This window comes from Sminthopsis crassicaudata, chromosome 3 (genome assembly GCF_048593235.1).
Source record: "Sminthopsis crassicaudata isolate SCR6 chromosome 3, ASM4859323v1, whole genome shotgun sequence".
NCBI lineage: Eukaryota > Metazoa > Chordata > Mammalia > Dasyuromorphia > Dasyuridae > Sminthopsis > Sminthopsis crassicaudata.
In genome coordinates this window covers 470,306,896-470,333,337 of record NC_133619.1, presented here as the reverse complement: position 1 = coordinate 470,333,337, position 26,442 = coordinate 470,306,896, and the positions used below count along the sequence as shown (strand labels likewise).

General features: G+C 30.2%; 1 protein-coding gene across 1 annotated transcript in view; it reads left to right on the top strand.

Annotated features, from left to right (window-relative positions):
* The window catches only part of NBEA (neurobeachin), a 699,286-nt gene that overhangs the window by 147,274 nt on the left and 525,570 nt on the right, over positions 1-26,442 (top strand). Inside the window, 7 exon segments of the mRNA XM_074303499.1 lie at positions 3,374-3,482; positions 8,945-9,097; positions 13,346-13,514; positions 18,453-18,532; positions 19,146-19,208; positions 19,299-19,396; positions 22,405-22,497. Coding sequence (XP_074159600.1) covers positions 3,374-3,482; positions 8,945-9,097; positions 13,346-13,514; positions 18,453-18,532; positions 19,146-19,208; positions 19,299-19,396; positions 22,405-22,497 — 765 coding nt within the window.

Here is a 26,442-nt window from a genome sequence, read left to right as displayed (position 1 = left end):
AATCATAAATATCAGAATCCATCTTACTGAGTTTATCTCCATTTTAAAATTATATAGTATCTATTGGATTGTTCTCTTTATAGTGCTTGTCAGTTGTAGTACAAAAAGCAAGTTAAAAACCTCTGCTTTTTGCCCTTTGGCAACTTTCTTCATATTACCATTGACCTTATTGATTCATTCTTCTTAAATCAAAGTGTTTTCCAATTGTTTTGTTTTTCACAGTATTCTGTTTCCTGTAATGAATAAAAAGTCAACATTTCCTAAAACTCTTGAGATTATGGTTACCATGTATATAATTTATCAAGCATTTCTCACTGGTAATTTTATTAAACATTAAAATAATTTTATATAAGTGATTTCTAAATAATTATTAAAGAATTCATATTTACTAGATTTTTAGTAGCATCAAAATATAGGCCAAAGTTTAATTAGAAGAACTTGGCTTCATACATAGTTTCTAAATGTTTTCTGAGTATTTTCCATATATGCTAGGAATATAAGAGTGTCTGTGACTAATAGGCCAGAGAGATATAGACAGAGGCAATAAACAAGAAACTTGGGGGGAAGGTTGTCATTCTGTTTTCTTGATTATTTCCAAGAAATTTTTTTAAAAGTGTGAAATTTCAGAGAAATATTACTTCCTGGTTTATTATAATGTGTTACAGATTTTAGAATTCATTAATTTTAAGGAAAATTTTAGTTTTAGATTATCAATGCCATCCATATTCCTTAAGAGATAGGTGAGAAAAAGCACTCCTAAAGTAGAATTTATTTTTTTTTATTTCAAGAATTTATTACAGTATAGTGCTATCTGTTGAAAAGTTTACCAATTTTATAATATAATGATTAATATATTTTTTGCTTCTTAGATAAAATATTACTGAAAGTTAGTTCCCAGTATTGTTAAATTTTTCAACAGAATGCTTTATTTTGCCTATTAGCTTTGGTTGACCTGGATACTTGTTATTTGGTATATATATTTAGTTGCTCAGTAGACGACCTGATGTGTTCTAGACAGAAAGTAGGAGTATAGGAATGGGCTGAAGTATCCTTTATATTTGCCTTTGTATCTAGGGGAGTTGGAAATAGGCAAGAATGGAGAGAAATTTTGTATGGCAGTACACAGAATTTTGCAAGTTTAATGTGAGCCCTGAAGCAAACCGATGAATTTTAGTTACTGGTAAGTTTGTTAAATTCTGTTTGAAAATGTTCCACTTGGAAGATGGCCATCTAATTACTTTTACTCCCACCATGTCAAATCAAATCTATATTGAAGTTTCTTTAAAATGATATGGTATTGCTTACATGTCCATTGGTTGCATCGTAAGTTCTGAAAGATTTTATTTAGTAAATGCATTTGTCTTTTCAGTTGCTTACTTAATTGATGTTGAAGTCCTTTAAAATCCCAGCTAGCTAAGTTTGAAGATTTGGGCGTAAGAGATAATGAAATTAATGGCTTTTTTCTTTGTGATTTAAAGTCCATAGTGTTTGGAGGTCAGATTTAATTTATTGGATTTTTGAAGAGCATTAGTCATGAAACAAAATGAGGAAACTCCTGACATCAGTGTAATTTAATAGTGATTCTACATAGGAGAGGTATCTCTAGTATCCAATATTTGATGGACCATTGTGAGGCTTTTCTTGTTTTTCTTTTTGGAAATTTTAATATTTAGGAACTATATTCACTTCCTCCCTAATTCGCATATCTCTGAATTTCATGCATAGGTTACAAAATCATGCAATCTACATTCTACAGGTGTTATTGATCTTTGCAGTCAATCATATAGAAGTGTTAGGTGCAATAGCATTTAAGAAGCTAACAACTTGCAAAGTGCTCTTGCCTTTTTGCTTGTTTCATTTATATGGAAGTGATTTCTTACTAGCTTTAATTTGATAATTCAGTATTTGTGTCTTTATGGGAAAAGTCTATCAACACCTTGAAGGAGAAAAACTAGAAAATTATTGATTGCAAAATTGTTTAGTAATTAAATTTCGGTGGTTTGACACTGCAGGGCCAGGTAATACTTTTGCTGTTTTGTATATAAGACCTTATTTTCTGGTAAAGGAGTCTTTGAGTTTTGGATATTAGTTTTTATCTCACTCATATTAAATATACCACCAATTCTTCTATTTTTTCTAATTGAAATTAATTCTATCCTTAATTGTAGGTCTGACTTTGAACATGATTAATATTATTAAACATAAATATAAAAGAATGTGTTATATGGCAATTGTAAAGAAACATGCAAAATGTTCTTGTTTAGGATGACCACATAGAGTAAAATTATTTCTGGGATAATTTTCAACCTTTCACCCTATAATTAAATTTTCTATTGATTATGGGACATAAAATTTTTAACTGTTAACTTAAAATCAATTTTCAAATTACTTTAGCTTCTGTTAGTGAAATAAATGGAATGTCACTTTGAAAGTATTTGATAGAAATTTAAAAATTGTAAATAAATATTCTCTTAATATTAGTGAATCTTTTAAATTACTGATTTTTATAATTCTGTAGTAAGGAACATAAAGGATCAAAACATTCATAATCGATCCTACCATATTTCTATGTTAACAATCTTTTTAAAAAATTATTTTTTCTGGTTGATTTGACAAGTCATTTTTTTGATAAAATTTAATGAATGCACGTATTTTTTTCAGTATATTTGTATGTACATCTTCATTTGCTTGAAATCTAATAATTTCTATTTTTAATCTTTTCCATTTTTCATTCTTTGGTTAAAATGAATGCACATATATAACATGTATGTGCATATGTTTGTGCTACATATAATGTAACATAATATAATCTCTACCTCTTTCCCCAGTTTTACATAATAGAAGTTTTCCTTAAAAGTCATGCCTTTGCTTATATTTTAAGCACATTGGTATTTTATAATTTGAAAGCAGGTCTTTAGTGTTATCTTTGATGTGTTTTTACAACTTTAGAGTTTCGTGTGTTTGTATTTACTTAAAGAGTGTGTGTCTGTGTGTGCAAGAGAGAGAGAGAGAGAGAGAGAGAGAGAGAGAGAGAGAGAGAGAGAGAGAGAGAGAGAGAGAGAATAAGAATGTGAGCTATGTCTGTAGCTTTGAACCTTGTCTTTGTCCAAGGTCTATGTTCTATTTGTTGAACATGGCATTATGACAATCAAGTAGTATCTAATATGAAATAAGTTTGTAATTGAAATTTAAAGAATGAAAGTGTAATTTTTTTCATATTTGTTTTTAGAGAAAGGTAATGAGAAAATAAATTTATCTTAGTAGTTTTGAATGTTATTTTGCCATCTTTTGTTCAATAAAATAATAGTATAAATAGAAATCTATGTATAATCCAATTTTGTTCATTATCTATATAACTATACTTTGTATACAGTGCGACTCTTTTGGCATTCCTCGTTGAATTGCTGAAGAGTTCAGTGGCCATGCAAGAACAGATGCTGGGTGGAAAAGGCTTTCTAGTCATTGGTTACCTACTTGAAAAGGTAAGTGATGGTCTTTACTATGCAACTGCAAAATATGGAAGATAAACTATCTTCTATATTTTAGTTATTTTTATTAATTCTCTCCTGTCCTGTTATTTATTTTCCGTCATGCATTTTATATTGTAGACAGATTTAAATAAGATTTACGTGTAGCTATATGGACTTACAATTTTAAGTTATTAAATTTTTTTGAGTAAAAGAATGTTAGAAGTCAAATTCACAAAGGTACTTTTATAAAAGTTCATTTACTTTATTTCATCTTTCATGTAGTGTAATTTGTTTTAAACTTAACTATTATGTTCCTAAAATAGTCTTTCTGTTGTTTAAAACACATTGTTGTTCACAATCTTTCCAAAATACATCATTGTTTTAGATTTGTCCTAGCTTTTGCATTATAAAATCAAATAAAAAGGCTATATATTTATGGAATTTTCCTTTCTATACTTGAAGTAAATACTACTTGAGACCCTTTTCCCTTTATATTATTATTATTATTATGTTAACATATTCTTTATGTATAAACTTTTGTACTTAACTACATGTAATATAACTTAGGTTTAATTCTTAATATTCTTCTGTATTTACTAGAAAGTTTTCTTTTTTTTTTTCTTTTTTTTTTCCTATTTGCTTTTTGTTCTGATCTTTGTAGATAAATTAGTATTAATGATAATTTCCATATAAATCCATTTAATAAGTAAATTAAATCTATTTAAATTTTATTTTGGTGAGAAAGCATTTACCAATGTTTATTTTGCAAAAAGCTCCATATTCTGAGTGAAAGCATTTATGGATTATCTAAATTTGAAGAAATCATCAAAACATAAAAATGATTCAAACAAAGCATATATAGATATGTGCCTATTTGTTAGACATCTTATTTCTACTCTTTAATTACAGTGTGCTAGAAATTGAGATTAAAATTGTCTTTTCTATAACCATATTAATGAAAGTACAGTCATAAATTGAGAGTCCACTAAATGGTACTGATGTTTTATTTCAGTGCAGCCTAATTTGGATGAATCATCACTTGCTCGCTTTTTCTGGTAGGGTACATTCTTCCTTTCTTTTGAAGCATTTTGTAAATAATGCTTTAAATTGGAAGACAAGAACTGATTTGTTAGTTTCCCTTTCATTAGGAGAAGTGATATTGTGAGTAATATAATTTCACAGAAGGCTACAATAAATATTGATAGCCTCATTTTGGATATTGTGTAAATAGATTACCAAATAGCTTATGACTGGAAGTTGATATTAATTTGTGACTTGAGAGTTGGGAGATAAACTATAAGAGCTCAAGATCATTTGTTTAAAAACAAACAAACAAAAAAAACTAAAGACATTTGGAAAATATGTTTAAATAGATGTTTAATAACATTTGTTTATAACTTTAATTTATAAATAACATATTCACTTCCCTTTAATCAACAAGCATGATATAATTTTACGGAGATATAATAACAAAAGTCAAATCATATGAAAGTAATGATATGTGGTCCTGTCACTAAAATTGCAATTTTAATTGTTGGAAAAATTAATTAACTATGAACACCTGGAGAATATTAACAATAAAACCCAAGATCATAAACTAATAGGGAAAGGATTTTTTTTTTTTTTTAACAAAATATCTGCTGTGAAAACTCTTGAGGGAATTTGGCTGTAAAAATAGATTTAGGATTATTAGTATTTTATGTAGTTAAACTCCAAATTAGTGAGTTATCCATATGTAAAAAGCATATCATCATAAAAAATACTATAAAAAATTAAAAAGAGGCATCTCTCAGGGATTCATAACCAAAGACAGGGCAGAAAACAAATAACAGAAAATGAAATAGATTTTACAGTTAACATACTCAATGCAAGAAGTGTCAAGGATAAATTTTAAAGTGTGGGAAAATAGAATTAAATATTGTTTCCATCTGAAAAATTAACATATAATATGTATAAATTAAATTAACATATTTATACATATAATATACATTAATATATAATTAATATATATTATATATTATATTATACATATAATATATATATAATATATTATATATTATATATAATATATTATATATATAATATATAATAATTAACATATTATATACATATAATATGTATAAAAAACACATTTCCAATAGAAAAATGAAGACATAGTAATAGTTTTTAAAAAAAACCCTGTAAGCCACAGCCAAAAGCATTTAACTAAAATTTAATAATTTAAATAATTTTTAAAATTTAAATAATTTTTAAAAATAAAATAAAAATTTTTCCATTAAAAAATGGAAAATAAAAAATTCAAACAACTTTGGTGTTTATATTCATCAAATTGATAATATTGGGTTAATAATGGAAATAGACGCCGTGAAGAAGACAAGCACACTAATACACTGATAATGAAAATGTGATTTGGTTCAACTATTTTGGAAAGCAGTTTGTATTTATATGAGAACAATCATAAAATTTGTTCATATCCTTTGCACCATCAATTGCACCATTGGTCACATACCCTAAGGAAGTCAATTCCAGAGGGAAGGTTTCATATATAAGCAAAATATTTATAGTCCAACTGTAATGTAGTTCTAGAAACAAGAAGCTTCCTCATGATTAAATTGTCCAGGATTTGGAAGCCTACTTTCTTTCAGATTGTTTTATAATCCTTACCTTCCTCAACATTTTGTTATCCCTAGCATGTGCCTCCATTCTATATATATATGTGTGTGTGTGTGTGTGTGTGTGTGTGTGTGTGTGTGTGTGTGTGTGTGTGTGTGTGTGTGTGTTTTTGGCCAGTTAAGTGCTATTTCTATTTTCTCATGTAAGTCTAAATCTGCTGGTTCCTCTTCCATTGATACAGTTAAGTGCTTAGCATAAAAAAATCTTTACAGATCTCTTCTGTTTTGTGTCTGTTCTTCTGATTTCATCTTTAGTTGCCCAGAATTTAAAATGCTAAATTTTCAGTGTATTTATTTATTTATTTAATCATTAAGAAGATAAAATGTTTGTTGGCTGAGATGTTTTATAGGTTCTGTGGCTAAGTTAATAAGAAAAGGTATATTTGTTGCCCTTTTATCTATATTTTAGCATATTGTTTACATAGATCAAGTAGGACTACCATCAGTTGACTATTTCTTTATTTTTATTCTCATGATTTGTTATTGATTTGAGCAAAGATTCTGATCCAGATGTCATCAAACTTGGATCCAAAAAATGATGAATACATCATTAACCATTCATTTCATATCTGTTAAAAGTGTAATAAATTTTATCTTTTAAAAGTTACTTGATACTTGCCATGTTCATGGCCTACTTTCTCAAAGTTGTTTTGATGTAATTATCATTTTTATGATGATTCTCAAATATACTTTTCCTACCTCAGTCTCTCTGCTTATCTTCAGTCTCACTTTTTCAGTTGCCTTTCAGACATCTTGAACTAGATGTCCAGTTATCTTACATTTCATATATCAAAAATTGAAACCATAATCTTTTCTCCTAAAATCTCCTTAATTCTACTTTCCTTATTACTATAAAGGGATAAAACCATCATTTCAGTCCTCCTAGCTTGAAATCAAGAAATCTTCCTGGATTCTTCATTGTCTCTCACCCTCCATATATAAGCTGTTACCAAAGCCTGATGATTTTACCTTTGCATCATTCTTTGAATATACCCTCTTCTCTCTTCTGACATTTTAATGTAAAATCCTCAGCTCCTTAAAACTTGATTTCTGCAATACCCTGCTGGTGGACCTGCCTGCCTCAAGTCTCTCCTTATTCTAATCCATTTTCCACTTAGCCATTAACATGATTTTCGTAAAATGCAGATTGTATCATTTCCAGACTATTCTCAACCATACTCTCCAAATAAATTCCACTTCAACATCCTTTTTCCTTTAGGAAAAAATATAGAATGATATCTTTTGCATTCAAATTCTTTTTTACTTAGCACCTAGCTTTCTAGTCTTCTTTCACTTTACTATCCAACATGTACCTTTTAGTCAAGTAACATTGGACTCCTAGCTGTTCCAGGAATAAGACATTGTATGTCTTGGCTTGTGGCATTCTCTCTGCCTTTCCTTCATAACTAGAATACTCTCCCTCTGACAACTTCCCTGTCTTCCTTTGAACTCCAGCTAAAATATTACCTTTAAGAGAAAGTCTTCCCCAATCCTTCCAGTGTTTTTCTCTGTTAATTATTTCCTATTTATCCTGCATATAGCTTTTTTGTATATGTTTATTTCTATGTTGTTTCCCCCTTTAGATAGTAAGCTTCACAAGAACAGAGACTATCTTTTGTCTCTTTTTGTATCTCCAACCTTTAGCTTATAATAGCACAAAGTGGGCATTTAATAAATGTTCACTAGATCAAGTTGATTTATTGTATAAATACAATGCTTCTGTATGATCCATAAGCCTTTAACTTTTCTTGTTTGTTACTCCTTGGCCATGTTTTTATTTGAAAGCATGCATTATTAAAGTTTATGTTAATTTAATCATAAAAAGCCAAATTTAGGGAGGTCTCTTCAGTCACAAAATATTTTTCACCATTTTGTTTTCTTAGCTGAAAATGAAACTTTATTTTTGTCTTATACTTTTTTAAATTGTCCTAAGTGTAGAACATTACTCAGGAAACACTAGTGTCTCTGGTTTGAAGGTTGTCAAGTCCTTTACAGGGCTGCTTTCTACCTTTGGTATCCTACCTACTTCACCTAACTCTCACCTGTTTCCAAGAAGCTGTGTACAGCAGCCATACCCCAGTATACTGTTTAGGCAGGCAGGATAAACCCGGTTGAAGATAACCAAAGGGTCTCTTACACTGTGGTGAGTTAGGGGGTGTCTACCCCCCACATATAAAGACTTCCCTTGGTGCAATGAACAGATGAGAACACTGTTCCAACGGCTGTGAAGGCAGGTGAAGCAGGTGCTGTGGAGCCGTTGGAGTTTGGTTAGACATCGAAATCACCAAGATCATCCTGTGCAATCAATTTCCAGTCATCAACAGCCATCTTGTCTCTACTGACACTGAGTAGTGGTAGCATTAAAAGAGAGAGTGAGGCTGATGACTGTGCAACTGCCTCACTTCAGTCCAGTTTATGCACAAATTAAAAGATGTTACCAACCAACTAACCAATACATATACTGAATTTATTTGGCCAAGTTATTCCTGCAATAGTTTTGAGACACAGTCTCAAAAATTTTTTATATACTGAATTTATTTGGCCAAGTTATTCCTGCAATAGTTTTGAGACAGTCTCAAAAATTTTTTTCTTTAGAATATTTTAAATATCATACCAAATTAACATAATTAAACTAATCTTAGAACAGAGCCTAAAGAGATTATGGAGAAAACAAAAATGACTCAACTGTATTATATGTGATTAAAAACTTATTCTTTTACTATTGTTGACATTTTCTAGTATGATAATCTGGAAAGACATTTAATTCTAATAAAATTTTTATTTTATTTTATTTTTTTTTAGTCATCCAGGGTTCACATAACTAGAGCAGTTCTGGAACAGTTTTTGTCTTTTGCAAAATATCTCGATGGTTTATCTCATGGAGCACCATTACTGAAGCAGCTTTGTGATCACATACTTTTCAACCCAGCTATCTGGATTCATACCCCTGCAAAGGTATTTGATTCGTATTATTCATTCTCCATTTGTTTTAATACTTCCATGTAATATTTAATTAATTAATAGTTCAATTCATTATTATATTGTTAATTAAAGTTAACTAATTTTAATTATTTAGATAATCCATTTAATATTTGATTAAACTATTTAAATCAAAACACTAATAATGTTTTAATATTAAATAATTTATGTTAAATAATTTTGTTTTGAAGTAATTTTTAGCTTTTAGTATAGAAGGCTTTTATTTTTCTCTGGGCCTATGATTTCCTCCATGTTTTTAGAATTACTAGTGTGGAATATAAAACTCTTCTGTTGTAGTTAGCAACTTCTCTCTAATTTAAATTTTAGAGTGTTGCCTAGAAGCACCAAGAGATCAGATGTTGTCATCCCATGATAGTAGTCAAGATGTATGAGAGGCAGGTTTGGACCCAGCTATTGTACATAACATGACAAATCTTCTACCCACTATGACATATTTTCTATCAAAAAGAAAAATCCTGAAGGGTTTTTTTTTTTTTTTTTTTTTTTTTTTTTTTTTTTTTTTTTTTTGGTTGTTGTTGTTTTGTTTTGTTTTGCTTTTTCCAATATAGTTCCATTTCCTGATAGAAAGGAGGTTTTTTTCTTTGTTTATTTGTTTTCGATTTTGTACTGCTTTGGACTAAGAGGAAATGTGTTTAATGTATTAAGCTTTTATTAGATAGTATGAAGAGCATCGAACTTAAAATCAGGAGATGTGGATTTTAATCACAGTTTTGCTGTTGCCAGCTAAAAAAATCTGCTCTTAATCATGGACAAATTCTTTATTCTCTTTGAACTTTAGTTTCCATATTTTGCAAAATGGGGATACATTTGTAGGAACTATTTCATGAAAATCAAGGAATTTTAGTGAATGTAGAACTGGCCTCAGATTCAGGAAAATCTGAGTTTAAATACTTTCTTCAGCACAATTAAAAAAAAAAATAAATAAAAAATCCAACCACCGAAGCATCTATAGCAACATTGTAAGGAATGTGAGAAAGATAAAGAGGACAATGTAACAGCAATGGTAGTATTTTTAATAGAGTTCTTTGGAGGAGATGGAGTACTATGTAAAGCTACTTTGTGATCACAGTAGGATTTTCATACAATTTAGGGACTTAATGAGCATTAGCCATTTTGTGATGCAGCTTAAAAATTCACAGTGATATTTTACAATGCCTTAAAATTTCTGGGATCAAAAACATTTAAAAATGAAACCACAATTCATAACATAATTCTATGTTTATGAGTGAGTGAATTTATAAATATATAATTCATTTTTTTTATTTTAAAAACATTTTGCCTATGTGCTTGGAATTGATAGAGCTCCTGGAGGTATAAAAAAAAAAAATGGTATAATTCCTGTCTTCAAGGAATTGAGGCTTTTAAACTCAGTTTTATAAGTAGGAATTATTATTATTGCTCATGTGTAATGGAAATTAGATTTATTCTTTGCTCCCTGAAGTCACAAGTAGAAGTAATTGGTATAAGATTTTAAGTGGTAAAAGTTACTTGGTATCAGGAAAACTTTCCTTACATTGACTCTAAAGTCAGTTAGAGTACCTTGATTGGAAATGAGTTTTCCATTTCTTTTGAAATTTCACACTTATCATTCTTTAAAATTTTTAAAGGGCTGTCCTCATTCATAGTAGTTCTTTGAGGTGACAGGCCTTCACCATTTGCCTTACAGATGAGGTCCAGAGATACAGTGAGCAATAATGTGGGAATTGAAGTTAAGCTTGCTGCTAGTGCTCTGTGTTCTACTGCATGATGAATAACTTTAATGCTCAAAACTGTGTGGTTTTATAAGGAAAAGGTGTATTTAGGCATTGTCAGAGAATATTGATTTAAGTTAAAAGTACTTGCTCCCTATTGCTCCCTAATCAAAAAATTATTCTAGGCTATTGTCATATACATTTCATCACTTTTATTATTATAAATCATGTCATATCATTAATTTTGCTTTTTTAAAAATGAAATGTTTCAATGAACAAATTTATTTTTAAGTATAAATGTCTTTTTCCAACGTAAAGAAATGAAATATAATTAAATATTTTAAAAGCAACATGCTTTAAATTATCTGAACATAACTTGTTTTATAATGTCTTAATTAGGAGGTTGCTTTAGATTGTCTCTGAGGATTCCTTTCAACTCTGGATCCCATTTGATTCTGTCTTCTCTGGTAGATTGCCCCTTCTATCACCCCTACTCCCTCACTTAAATTCAATCTCTCCCAGCTTCTTTGTTGCCTACAAAAATGCCCAGGTTCTCTCATGCTCAAGAAACCATTACTTAATCTTTTTATAACTCATAGGTACTATCCCATATCTCTCATCCATTTTCTTTCTTTCCTTTTTTTTAAATATGCTTTTTCATTCCTTTTTTTTTCTCTTTTGCAAAACAATTGGGGTTGTGACTTGCCCAGGATCACACAGGTAGGAAGTGTTAATGTGTCTGGGACCATATTTGAACTCAGTTCCTCCTGATTTCATGGCCAGTGTTCTATCATATTGTGCCATCTAGCTACCTCTCATCCATTTTCTTATTAAAGTTCTCTGAAAAAGCTGTCTTCATTATATCCATCCACTTTTTTGCCTCTTGCTCTCTTCTTCACTCTCGGCAATCATCCTCATTTTTCAACTGAAACTGATCTTTCCCAAGATCTTTTAAATTATGATCTCTTAAATTGCTAAAGCTAATAACCTTTTTTCAGTTCTCATTCTTTTTGACTCTCTTTAGCTTTTGGCACTGTCATTTGCCTTCTTCTTGATGCTCTCTTTTCTTTAGGTTTTGTGACACTTCTCTTTTCTGGTTTTCCTTCTACCTGTCTGAGCACTTCTAGATTTCTTTTGCAGGGTCTTCATACCTCTTAAAGTGGGTGTCCCTCTTTTTTAAAGTGGGTTCTCTTCTGAGGCGTTTTCTCTTCTCCTTCTATACTGTTTATTTTGTTGATTTCATTAGGCCTTATGGATTGAAGTATCATGTTTCCTGATGATCCTCACATCTACCAATATGGCTCTAAGCTTTCTGCTGATTTCTAGATTTGTATATATAGTTGCTTGTTGGACCTCTTGAATTGGATGTGCTTAACATGTTAAACCTCAACATGTTGAAAACTGAACTAATCTTTCTCCCATAAATACTCCTGGTTTCCTAATATATTTCCTGTGAATGTGTGTGTGTATATGTGTGTGTGTGTGCGCGCATGTGTGTATCTAGCATTTAACACGGTGCCTGGCACATAGTAGATATTTAATAAATATATACAACTGACTGGATCAGTGAACTTATTTTAAAATCTAAAACATGTACTCCCTCTTTTAAACATATCATAAACTATTATTAAAATTAAGGAAAACAGAGAACTTCATCCAAGAAGCAAAATTCAGCAAATATATGCAAAAGAACAGTTTTCAGTAAATGTGTAGAAAATAAAAATTGAAGTATTGATTCACTCTTTAGCAAGATATATTTTGGAAAATAATATAGCCTTTTGGTGAGAAAGTGGATTTAGACATTCTCTGCTTACTACATAAACTCCTAATCTTCAAGAAGCAAACAAAATGGCCAGTCTGAGAAGAAATGTGTTAGTAGTTGTTTAAATGAAATTCATCTTCGTTAATGAAGAAATGCAGTTTAAAAATGTTGTGGTATTGTCCTCCACTTGGCAAAAAAAAGTTAAAGGAACTAAATTTAATATTTTTGAGTTTGATAGAAACACATTATCATGGCTGTTGAATTGAAAAAAGTAATAGAATCCTTTGTAAAGCAATTTATTAGTAAACAGTAAAAATTACAAAAAGTTATACTTTTTAAATTAGATTCTCTGGTTGGAAATAGACCCAAGACAGTAGGGTTTTTTTTTGGGGGGGGGTCTTTTCAAAGATTGCTCTAGTGGTGTTATTATTATAAGAAAACTATAAAAAATAAAAATGTCCAATGATGGGAGAATGTTTTAATGAATTATAGTGATCAATTTAATGGAAATAACTCAGTTATTTTAGGACAACCAAAGCAAAGTATAGAGACCTTATAGAAGGAAATTGAATGGGAAATAAATACCCAAATATTTTGAGGGATAGTTGAATATTGTGTTCAAATTTATTTAAATTTTAATATTTAACATAACTTAAAATAAACATTTGTAATTAATAACTATTAATTCTTATCCTTCAGTTCCCTTGATTCCTAGGCATTCATTCATTCATATTATGTTTTATTTATTAGGTTCAACTTTCTTTGTATACCTATTTATCTGCTGAATTTATTGGAACTGCTACCATCTACACTACCATACGCAGAGTTGGAACAGTATTACAACTAATGCACACATTGAAATATTACTATTGGGTTATTAATCCTGCTGATAGTAGTGGTATTACTCCTAAAGGATTAGGTGAGTACAATATTGCAATATTAATGTGTTACTTATATGTGTTTATTTTTAAATATTGTCTAATTTGATAAATTATTACTATGTTGGAAACATGCAAGATAGATGAATGCTTTGTTGAATGAAGGAATGGCATATAGAGAATTGTGTCAGTGAAGAAGTCAATTTTTTTGTTACATTATTAGGATCCTTCATAGAGAAAACTTAGGTGCTACAGTGGATGGAGCAGAGGACTTAGAAATAGAAGACCTGAGTTAAAAAATAAAATCTTAGACTTAATATCTCTATGTGACTCTGAACAACTTACTTAAATTTTGTTTGCCTTTGTCTATAAAATCAGGACAATTATAGCACCTGCATGTAAGGATTGTTGTATAGGTAGAATAAAATGATATTTGTAGATATCTTTGGAAACCTTAAAATGCTATATAAATGCTAACTATTATGTCATTTTGCCCAACACTTCTCACAATTTATGTAGAAAACAATTTTTTTAAAGCAAGCAGTTCAACAAATTGTTCTACTAAGAATATTTTAGTGCTTTGGTTTTCAAGCATTTAGAGATTTAGCTTTTTTCTATAACACTTTATTACAATATTCTCTTGTAAACATTCTAAAAGGTTAACTTTTAGGATCTCACTGAGTGGTACATTTCAGTGTATCTTATAGTTTTTCTTCTACAGAAAGTACAATGGATTTCACCAGCCATTCTTTCTTCTGTTGCTTTTGACTAGAAGAATTGTTGAGCAGAGGCATGTTTAGAATGTTGGACTTGGAATCTATAAGCAATAGATACTTTGCAGGAACTGGTCTAAACTCTGGCCTTTAAAATATAAAACAATGAGAAAGTCTTTCCTCTTAAGGACCATTCTTTCTATGGGGAGAGATAACATGTAAAAATACAAGTTATGAAACAGATTATTACAAGATTGTTAGGGAGAAAGAACACTAGCAACTGGATTAAAATAATAGATAGAAGGTATTTGAGTTGCATCTTGAAACAGGAGATGAGAAGGAGATTTGATTATTTTTTCAACATTTCACTAATAAGCTTACCATTTTTCCCCTTCCCAGTCAATTTTGTTATTATTTATTATAATAAGTATACAAGTATAATTCTTGAGTGATTTGATTGATATAAAACTGTAAACATAAATTTAGCCGATATTGTCATTTTTATATTATCACAATTTAGTCATGAGCAATGAATATACAATAAGAATTTTTCATCAAAATTAAAGGGAATTAAGTTTGTTTTCATACCAAAAGTTTTCTAAGAAATTTTGGTATGTAACTTTAGATGTCAAAATTTTTGTCAAAAATCTCACAGACATTAACATTTTCTTAGTAAATTTCAATTCTCTTCGCATAGAATGTCAGGATTCTGATTATAAAGAATTAATAAAATTGTCTTCTTTTCTGAGCCCCAGCTTTTAAAACTGTGGTTTGTGATCCTAAATGAAGTCTCATAAGTGAATGTGAGGGTTATGAAATTATGATTTATTATCAGTAAAGGTTTGATTTGCATACCTATTTAATATGCCTATATATAAAGTGTCATGTAAAAATTTCTTGAGTAAAAAGGATTATGAGTAGAAGAAGTTTAAGGATCCATGTTCTAAGACAGCACTAATCAAGCTCTTTTGATGGTATATTCTCTGAAAAAATAGAGAATAGTTTTACATCAAATTTGACTGTTGCTTCTGATGATAGATGCCTGAAGTAGTAGTTGTTGATATTGGGGAAGGGTGAGGTATCTGATAGAAAATGTCTTTTATTTTTTTCAGAATGTACTCACTAAAATATTTATTTTTAGAAAATTAAGTATAAAATATTAATATGCATATTTGCTTTACTATATATAATAGACAATGTTAAATTTTATGCTAATGTTTGCTTTCCTAAAAGCAGAAGTCTTAATTATTTGAAAATCTAAATATTTTAGCAATATTATTTTTATTCTGGGAAGAAAGGAAAAAAGGAATGTTTCCTAAGAAAAATTATTCTTCTTGAAGGCAAAGGTGATAGATAACTCTTCTCTATTTGACGAATATTTATTAAGTATCTTTTCTATGCTGTGTGCTGAGCTAGGCTTTGATAGAAATAAATATAATATTTTCCTTCCCCCCCCAGACTGGCTGCTTTGACACATGCCTTCCACCCCTGGGTCTTGACTGACCCAAATCCCACAAGTTGAAACTATTGAAACTATCCTGCTTCCTTCAATTTCTGTCTCTGTCTCTGTTTCTCTGTCTTTGTCAATGTCTCTCTTGCTCCCTGTGGCAAATCTAATAAGGGACATTTTAAACTGTGAGAACAAGAAGCTCTTATATTATGGGGTAGATGGGAGTTGTTGTTGTTATTATTGTTTATTCTTCCATGACATCAGGGAGCTATGACATGCATGCGGATTTAAGTAAAGGAGAACTATACAAGGTCATCTGCCTCACTTTTTCCTCCAGAGTTATCTGGGTCCAGTGGCAAGACATAGATCAGGATGATGGGAGATTGCCCTGGATGAAATGGGAGACCTTGGCCTTTTTTAATCTAAGGTCTTCAGCAGGTCTCAATTTGATTAAGACTGCACCCATTCAGTGATTAAGGGTAGGTAGCAATTGAGCAAATGAATGAATCTAGAAAGGGAAGAGGTAGTGTAAGACAAAATGATAGTGTATCTGGGGAACTTAATATTTAGTAGTATATATGCCACAGAATTGGAAAAGGGAAAAATGTCTTTTTAAAAAATGGTATAGGGTGTATGTAGTTTATAAACTCTAGGCTATTGTGCTTGTCTTTAATTCCTGTCAGAATTCTAGAATGATTTTTTTTTTAAAAGCATTTTTGGAGGAAAGTAATTACAGAGAGCTTGGTGTGACTTTGTCTTTCTCACATGACACTACATTGGACATTTTCATTGGTTATTCCCCATATACGAAATGTTCTGCTTTTTATCTTTACCTCCTAGCTTCCTTGTTTTTATTTAAATCTCAGGTAAAGTTTCAACTTCTGAAACAAGTGTCAGTTCTCCTTAATCTTAGTTAATTTCTGAGATTATTCCTAATTTATTCTATATGTGTAAAATTTTAAAACTGTACAAAGAATTTTCGAACACCTTATATTTTGTTAGCATATAGTTGTTTGTGTTATTATTTTCCACAATTAGAATGGGAATTACTTGAGAGAATAAACTATTTTTTGCCTTTCTTGTTGTTCTTGGGATTATAGCATAGTATCTGGGGCATAATAGGTATTTAATTTTTATTTTGCTGACTATATTAGCATATTATTATATTTAATTCTGGCTTGTTTATTTTTTGCAACGACAAACAAATTGTAGCATGTCTAAAGGAGATAAAACAGGATTATGAGTTTTAGGTAACATTCCTTTCAGGAATTAGTTGAAAAAGATGAAAATACATAGTCAGGCACAAGAAGATAGTTGATAGCTTTTCATCTTTCCTCTGGAATTGTGGTTGTTCACTATATTGTTCAGAGTTCTTAAGTCTTTCAAAATTTCTTGTCTTTATGAATTTAAGATTGAGAGAACCATGTTTTTGGACTGGGCCAGAGTTTGAAATTTCTATTGCTTGACTATTCATATTAGCTTTCCTTTTAAGGAAGGGGAGAGAAAATTGTTTCTTTAAAATTTTTTTTTAAAGATCCCCTTTTAGGTTTTTAAAGAGCTGTTATGTTCACAAAGGAGTTTCTCAATGCCATAGCATAGTTCTTAGAATAAATAGAAATTTGAGAGTTTGATTCAGTCTTAGTTAAGAACAGGGGCAAAACTCAACATTTTCTCAATAGTTGAGTTTGATTTGTCTAGAAATGGAAAGAGCTGATTTAGTAGATTAATAGTCTCCCAATCATTGGAAGCCTTTATGTGGACTTAGGATGAAGCTTGGATATTTTAAAAGGAAATCCTATTTGACTAAAAGTTGGATTAATAACTTCTAACTTCCCTTGTTTTTCTATGAATTTTGAAGTAAGACTTTAGTTGAATTGTTCCATTGAAAACTGAAATTGATTTTTCTTTTTACTTTTTTTTTTTTTTTGCCTTTGTTCATTTATTTCCAATTCTGAATCTAGCATTATTTTAGGATTTATCATTATTTGGAGTAAATGTCTTCTGAGACTAGTTCCAACTATGTTTCTGTGATTCTAAGATTCTTTTCATAACAGCTATGGATTTCAACTGTCCTATAATATTTCTAATGAGCAGAAGATTATAGATTTAGAGCTAGAATGAATTCTGTTGGTAAAGTTTAGAAGTAGGAAGGTAGGAAGGAAGGTAGGTAGGTAGGTAGGTAGATAGATAGATAGATAGATAGATAGATAGATAGATAGATAGATAGAGTTTCCTGGGGGTTAACGAGTTCAAAGCTATTTTCCTAAACATAATAAAATATGTGACTATTAAAATATTCTACCCATTGATTTTTCAATTAGAATTTATTTCCTTTGTTCTCTCAACTTTCATCCATGCATAGTTTGAGGAGTGCTGGTTATTAATACTTTCAAATTGATAAGTGATGAAAAGTTGGATTTGATGATGTTATTATAAAAAAATATAGTAGCATTTTCTAAACTGAATTGGTTTTGAACTATTTTGTGAAGTGAAGTACAATGATTGTAACTCCTAAATCATGTTCTTCCAGATTGTTTGTCTACCTCACAGGCTAAAGCAGGTTTGGGGGGCATCCTTAAAGCAACATTAGAGGAAAATTTAAACCCATTTTTAATTGATATACTCATTGTTGCATTTTGAATTTTGGAAAGGAAAATAACGCCACAGTTGAAATTTTCTCAAGAAAGCCTTTAACTCATATAATCTAGTGGACTTTGTAGGAAACACTGACGTATGATCTCTGAAATACAGAAAAATCTGAATAGAATAATTGCATAAAAATAATTTAAAGTAGCATTGTTTCTGTTTTATTCTAGATGGGCCACGACCCTCACAAAAAGAAATTATATCATTACGAGCATTTATGCTCCTTTTTTTGAAGCAGCTTATATTAAAGGTAATTCACTGGAGTATTTTTTTTTTTTTTTTGCTTTTTTATTTTTGAAAGAAATTGTATCTTTTAAGTCTTAATGTCTAAGAGAATTACAATTACAAATCTCTGTCATAAAAACAACAAATAACATAGCAGAAATTTTTTAGTTTTATCAAAATAATATAAGTAGTCGATTGGGTTTTGTTACATTTATCATATTTTATTTAAGAAAATCTTTGTCCCAGGGAGAAAATATGTTGAATAGGAAAGAAAGTTATCTATGTGAGCCCTGCATTTTAACACATACACTATAGAGTGGAGGAAATTAATTGACATATAATAAATAGAAAGATGGAATTTGATGGTAATCATAAATTATCTGAAAGTAAAAAGGCAATTAATAATACTTGTCATCTGCTTTTTAGTGATTTTCCACTCAAATGTGATAGTGTGGTTACTGGCTTACTTAAATTTAGTTATATTTAAGGTTTATAACTTTGAAACTCTTTTTATTATATGAAATATGAAAGTTTTAGTCTCTGACACAATTTCCATTTCTCTCTAATTTGTTTTATTTTAAAAAATAGTCCTTCTATAGTTTTCTTTACTAATAGGTTAACATTTTGGATTTTATTAGGACCGAGGAGTCAAGGAAGATGAACTTCAGAGTATATTAAATTATTTATTAACAATGCATGAGGTAAGTTTTATGGATATAAGAATCATTCTTTATTTCATTTATGGGACGATTAAATTTAACATATGAAATATTATTGATCCTTTCTTGTAGGATGAAAACATACATGATGTTTTACAGTTATTAGTGGCTTTGATGTCAGAACACCCAGCCTCAATGATACCCGCCTTTGATCAAAGAAATGGGATACGGTAAAATAATGATATTATTAAGCATTAACATTGAATATTTGCAAAAAATAAAAGTATTCATTAAATTTGATATGGTCAGGAAAAAGATTTAAAGGTGAAATAATGTGAATAAAGGTACTGTAATATCAATTTCTTGAGGAGATAAAATGGTAAAATCAAGTCTTCCAGTGATATTCAGTATTGGAAAGACCACATTTTAGAGAATTTATGATTCTATTTAACATAGAACTTCCTTTTTATGGTTTGAGTTATCCACCTTCTTTGTTTATTTCTTTGTAATAACTGTCCCCCATGCCTAGAATGATCTGATTCTTCACCTGTGCCTTAGTTTTCCTGTTTACTTCAAGGCTCATGAAAAACACTTGTTAATAAATATGTTAATTAGGCCAGATATTCTGGGAATATGCTGGGAATTATGCCTCCAAAGTTACTAAATTATAAATAAATACCATTTGATCAAGCAATGTCATTGCTAGGTCTGTGTCACAAATAACGAAAAAAAGACCTATTTGTACAAGAGCATTTAGAGCAGCTTTTTTTTTTTTTTTTTTTTGTAGTGGTAAAGAACTGGAAACTAATGAGTTGCCCATCAATTGGGGAATGACTAAACAAATTGTGATATATCCATGTAATAGAATACTGTTGTGACAGAATACGAGATGAAATGGAGGCAGGATTTCAGAGAAACCTAGGAATACTTATATGAATTGATTTATATGAAATAATCAAAAGCAGGAAAACAGTTTAAACAATAACAAGAACCATAAACAACTTTAAAAGATTTTAAAACTGAATAATATTCTTTGAGAACTGATGATGATGCATACTATCTTCCTCCTTTAAGCAAGTTAATGACTTCAGGATGCAGAAAAAAAATACAATTTTGAAGATGAGCAGTGAAGGAATTTATTTTCCTTGATTATTCAAGAAAGAAAAAAATTAAAGCTTCTCAAAAAAAAGTTTGAATTCAAATACTTCCTTCTAAAGGAGGTCTTTTATAGTCACTCTAGCTGCTATAGTCTTCTCTGATAAAGTAACCTTCCATCTACTCTGTATATTTACATATCATTTTCTACATCTCAGCTTGCAGGCCAGGGCTGTTTTGGACTTTATTTGTACAGCCTCAGCATTCATCATTACCTATACTTATCACATGGTAGATAATTTTTTAGAATTTTTTTTAAAATATTTTAATTTTAAAATTTACATGTTTATTTTTATAACATTTGTTTTTTTTTGAAATTTTGAGTTGCAATTTATTTTCCCTCCCTCCTTACCCTCTCTCTTCATTGAGAAAATAAGTAATGTCATATAGATTGTACATGGCCAAAACATGTTTCCTTACTAGTCATGTTATGAAAAAAAAAATTAGCACTCCCCCCAAAAAAAGTTTAAAAAAAGTATGCTTTAATCTGCATTCAGATTCCATTAGTTCTTTCTTTGCAGGTAGGTAGATAGCATTCTTTTTTTTTTTTTTTTTTTTTTTTTTTTTTTTTGGGAATTTTCTAAGATCACTATATTGTTGAGAATAACTCCATACTAAGCACTTAATAAATAAATGCTTATTGAGTGTTCATTTATGTGCTGAATCCTAGTGACCTTTTGGATTCCTTCCAACTTTGAGGTGATATAATTCATACCAAGATGGAATTTTGAAAAATTAGGGAATAAGTAAAGCACATATGAAGACTTCTATTTGGACTAAATTGGTGAAACATTTTTTCATACCTACTTTTTACAGAATATTGTGCTAGCATTAGAGGAGGTAAAATATTTAGATAAAACAGTATCTCTGTCATCAAAGATCTTATTCTCAACAGAAAGGCAACTCATTATATGACAAGTGTAAGTTATATATGTATAATATGTAATATATATGATGTATAAATAAATATGTACATAAAATAATATGTTGTGAAGTGTGTTAAAATGTGGAAGAAGGGGTTTGATAGTTCAAATTTGCTACAAACAAATAAGCTTTTTTCCTTAAAATTGTCACTTCTACCTAATAAGCTCAGATTTTTTTCTTATTCATAATCTGTCAGTTGCAAAGTCTTGTTGGTCTTATGTCTATAGTATCTCACTTCTGTCCTTTCCTTTTGCCTAGATTTTAGTTATAACTTGATAACTGCCCTTCCTAATTTCAAAGAATTTTGCTCTCATTCATAATTGGGGTATATAAGGAGAATATTAAAACATAGAAGAAGCAGTGGAGAGAATGAACATAAGATGCACTTTATTCTTATCTGAACTAAACAAAGGAATAATGAATACACATATTTTGGAGTAAAAATACATAAACATGAAAAGAAAAATAATAAAGATGGCGGTGGGTGACTGGTAGGTTAGGAATTATGGTAATACTAAGCAGGGAATAGTCATAAGCAAAAAAAATAATACTAGCTGGGAAATAGTCTCAAGCAGAACAAAATTCCTTATCTCAAAAATGGAATTAAAAGGAAGAAGAAAAAGAATTGTGTCTTTAAATTGAAATGTGAATGAACAAAAATTGTTTATGAATGTATAAAATATTTTTTTTACTTTAAGAAATAATGAGATGGTTTCAGCGAGTCCTAATGAAGCATACTGAAGTATATTGAAGTATACATATTTTTTGACCCTTCTGTTTTTAATTTGAGGTGGAGTAGCTGGGAGAGAATTGTTTACAAATTTTATTTTTTCAAAATATACAGAAAAGAAGTTCAGAAGTCAACATGGATAGGATAGTTTGGAAAGTAATATGTGGACTTTTATATAATTAAGAAAAACAAGACATGAAATTGAGATTCCTAGTTTCATTTAGAAATGCTGTTGGTGTTTATATTAATTTAAAATGAAAAATATTAAATACAAACTAATACAAATATCCATTACCGTATTTCTATAATTATAGAAATTTTGAGTGACTTCATGTTTTCTGTTATTTTCTTAAGAAGCAGTTCCAAGGAAATATTTATTTTTGTTGTTAATCCAATAATTAACGATTTGAATATTTTATGTCTTCTTAGAGTGATCTACAAATTATTGGCTTCCAAAAGTGAAAGTATTTGGGTTCAGGCTCTGAAGGTTTTGGGATATTTTCTCAAGCACTTGGGTCACAAGTAAGTTAATTATTTTTAAAACAAATTATAGGAATAATTTGTGGGGGAATAGTTCTTTTCCTTTTATAATGCTAAAATCAGTTTATAAAATGCATTCAAGTAGTACAACAAAAGGAACATGGTAATTATGTTGTGTGAAGTGAAAGTAATTGTAATGATTTTAAAGTTAATGTTGACCAATTAAGCTTTTCATTTAAGTATCATTGGTGTTTAAAATGATTTTTAAAGATCTCATTGTTTATTTTTGATGATAAAACATTTACAATTCTATTGAAATAACTTTTATCATACTTCATTAATTGAATTTCTCTTCCCCCCCAACTCTGTGACATTTGACACGTTTAATAACCCCTTCTAATACCTTTATTTATCTTCACTATCTTGACGTTCTACTTTCTTCCCTGTATACCCTTCTGCTAGTATCTTCTTGGCCATTCCTTTATCACTTTTGCTTTTCTTGTCCCTTATTCTCCCAAGATTCTATTCTTAAACTTCTCTTCCCTCTCCATACTCTCTTCTGTTGTAGTCTCCTCTGTTACTATGACTTTGATAATTACCTCCATCAAGATGATTGTCAATTCTGTACTTTTCCCCTCAACTTTTTTCCAGTAGTCTATCCTATTTAACATTTGGTTGTTGAATACATCTACCTAATAATTAGTTGATGCTTCAAATTTAATATATACAAAACTGTAATAATCTTTTTCCTTAAAACTGTCACTTCTACCTTTAAGCTTAGACTTTCTCTTATTGTTCATAACCTATTAGTTGCAAAGTCTTGTTGGTCCTATGTCTACAGTATCCTACTTCTGCCCTTTCTTTTTGTCTAGATTTTAGTTATAGCTTGATAATCGCTCTTCCTAATGTTTTTTTTTTTTTTTTGGTCTTTTCCTTTAAAACATTGTCCAAGTAATTTTCCTAATGACTAACTCTAATCATGTTATTCTTCTACTTTTAAAGCCTTCATTGGATCCTATTAAATCCTAAATTACTGAATTTCATTTATCTGGTTTCAGTCAACCACTCAAACTTATTTTATTCTACTCTTCTTTCCACCCTCCATTCCAAAACTTGTTCTAAGCTTTCTGTCTTCAAAATCCTTTGTTACTTTCTCAACCCCTTTTCAGCAAAAAAATATCTTTTCTGTTATTGAGAATTTGGAAACACTCTCTTTTACTCCTTTTCCCCTCATTTTGTCTTTCAAAACATTTATGTGTCCTTATGAAATATCAGTAGATATGGTTATAATAACTGTATGAGCAGTTGCAAGGCAGTATCTCTCTAGTGAGTTGTTTGCCAGAATAATGGCTGCAGGCAGAGGCTTGAAAGGCTATCCCTAAAGAGAGATTTATCAACCATGTTAGAAGCTGCAATGAAGAAGCAGAGCAGTTTGGTCATTGAGCAGAGCAGGAGCATTTCCCAATTTTAGTTATGTGAACAAGGCAGAGGAATAGATAGAAATATCATCAGCAGTGAATTGAGTGAACAAGTATCAGATGTTCATTTGGTTAGACCAAATTAAGTAGATTATTCATACTTGTGACTCATGTGCTGGTAGTAAAGCCCAGTGCCAACAAAAGACTGCCAAGAGAAGGTCTCTCTGATGGCAGAATAAAATAGCCAAATAGTTACTGGCCTGGAATTGTAGCCTTTTATGAAAGGTGCATTTAAGAGAAGTCAGAGCTTTTGATCACAGAGCTTCTTTTCCAGTGGTTGACAAGGGAGATTTTTTTTTTTTTTAATTAATTTTATAATTAAAATTTTTTTTGACAGTACATATACATGGGTAATTTTTTTTTTTTTTTACATTATCCCTTGTATTCATTTTTCCAAATTTTCCCCTCCCTCCCCTAGATGACAGGCAATCCCATACATATTAAATGTGTTACAATATAACCTAGATACAATACATGTGTGTAAAACCAAATTTCTTGTTGCATGGTAAGAATTGGATTCCAAAGGTATAAGTAACCTGGGTAGAAAGACAATAGTGCAAACATTTTATACTCAATTCCCAGTGTTCCTTCTCTGGGTATAGCTGTTTCTGACCATCATTGATCAACTGGAACTGAATTAGATCTTCTTTATGTTGAAGATATCCACTTCAATCAGAATATATCTTCATGCAGTATCATTGTTGAAGTGTATAGTGATCTCCTGGTTCTGCTCATTTCACTCAGCATCAGTTCATGTAGGTCTCTCCAAGCCTCTTTGTATTCATCCTGCTGGTCATTTCTTACAGATCAATAATATTCCATAACATTCATATACCATAATTTACCCAACCATTCTCCAGTTGATGGGCATCCATTCACTTTCCAGTTTCTAGCCACCACAAAAAGAGCTGCCTAAAACATTTTGGCACATACAGGTCCTTTTCCCTTCTTTAGTATTTCTTTGGGATATAAGCCCAGTAGTAGCACTGCTGGATCTAAAGGTATGCACAGTTTGATAACTTTTTGGGTATAGTTCCAAATTGCTCTCCAGAATGGCTGGATTCTTTCACAACTCCACCAACAATGCATCAGTGTCCCAGTTTTCCCACATTCCCCCCCCAGCATTCATCATTATTTTTTTCTGTCATCTTAGCCAATCTTACAGGAATATAGTGGTATCTCAGAGTTGTCTTAATTTCTCTGATCAGTAGTGATTTGGAACACTCTTTCATATGAGTGGAAATAGTTTCAATTTCATCATCTGAAAATTGTCTGTTCATATCCTTTGATCATTTGTCAATTGGAGAATGATTGACAAGGGATATTTCTTAGGACTTCAAAATATACTTGGAGTTTCTGGAATGCTGCTGGGAGTGCCCTTTAGGAGACCAGTAAAACACATATGCTATGTTTCCTTGAAGATACTAACCTAGATGTAGTCTGTGCTGAGAGAATCACTATCAAGCTCAAAGACATTTGAGTTGGCTCACAGAATATAGGAGGAGAATTTAAGTGAAGGCAATTTTATAGTTTTGTTTTGTTTTTGTAGCAAATTCTGTAAAATAATTTGGTTTTAATTTGTGATCTTTTTTGTAAGAAATTGTTTATAATATATTGTAGTTATTTAAGTCATCCCATCTTTCACTAAGGATAAGTGAAAAATGTGCTTGTTCACAGACCTGTTACATGAGTGAGCATTATTACTCAAGACTGACAAGTTGTTTATATGAGAAGATATGGTTGATTTTTTTTTTTTTCTCATGATGCATGTTTTTATATGTTAATGATTTGGTGGGTAACTAAAGTCATAAAATGCTAGAATTTTTTAATAAATCTATATAGATTCTTTTTACAATCTATTGAAGATGAAGATAAGAAAAATCCTGCCATCAAGTCCTTAGTATTATTAAAATGGTTCCACATCAGAAACTAATATGGTTTTTTTTTTTTTTTAAATTATTAAAGAAAAGTCATTACTGTTTACTGTCACTGCATAGTAAGAACCATGGGATGTTTCCACATGATTTGTATCTGAAAATTTTCATCTGGGTTGTCTCTCCTATTACAATGAGTTCTTTAAGAGGAAGGATTGTTGTTGTGTTTCTATGTCCAAAGTTGTGCACATAGTAAGTGAATTCTTTATTTGTTTATTCATTCCCATATCTACCTATCACCTTCCATCCTCACCCCCCCATTCTCTCACTACAGCCCTGGCCCTCATTATCTGTCATATTCAAATGATTACAACATTTTCTTTATTGTTTTGAATGTCTAGACTCCACTCTCTCCCCACTCTGTGAAGGCCATCCATTTCTTAAAGATCTAATACTTCGAAGATACTAGGATTAGTCCTAATTAATATAAAGCTAAAAAAAAAGAATAAATTTGAGAAAAATATAGCACACAGTTAAAAACTATTTTATGTGAAATAGAGAAAGAGGGAGGAAGAAAAAGATTTCTTAGCATCCTAGAGGACTCCATCAATATCCATCAATATTTGATGTTGGTT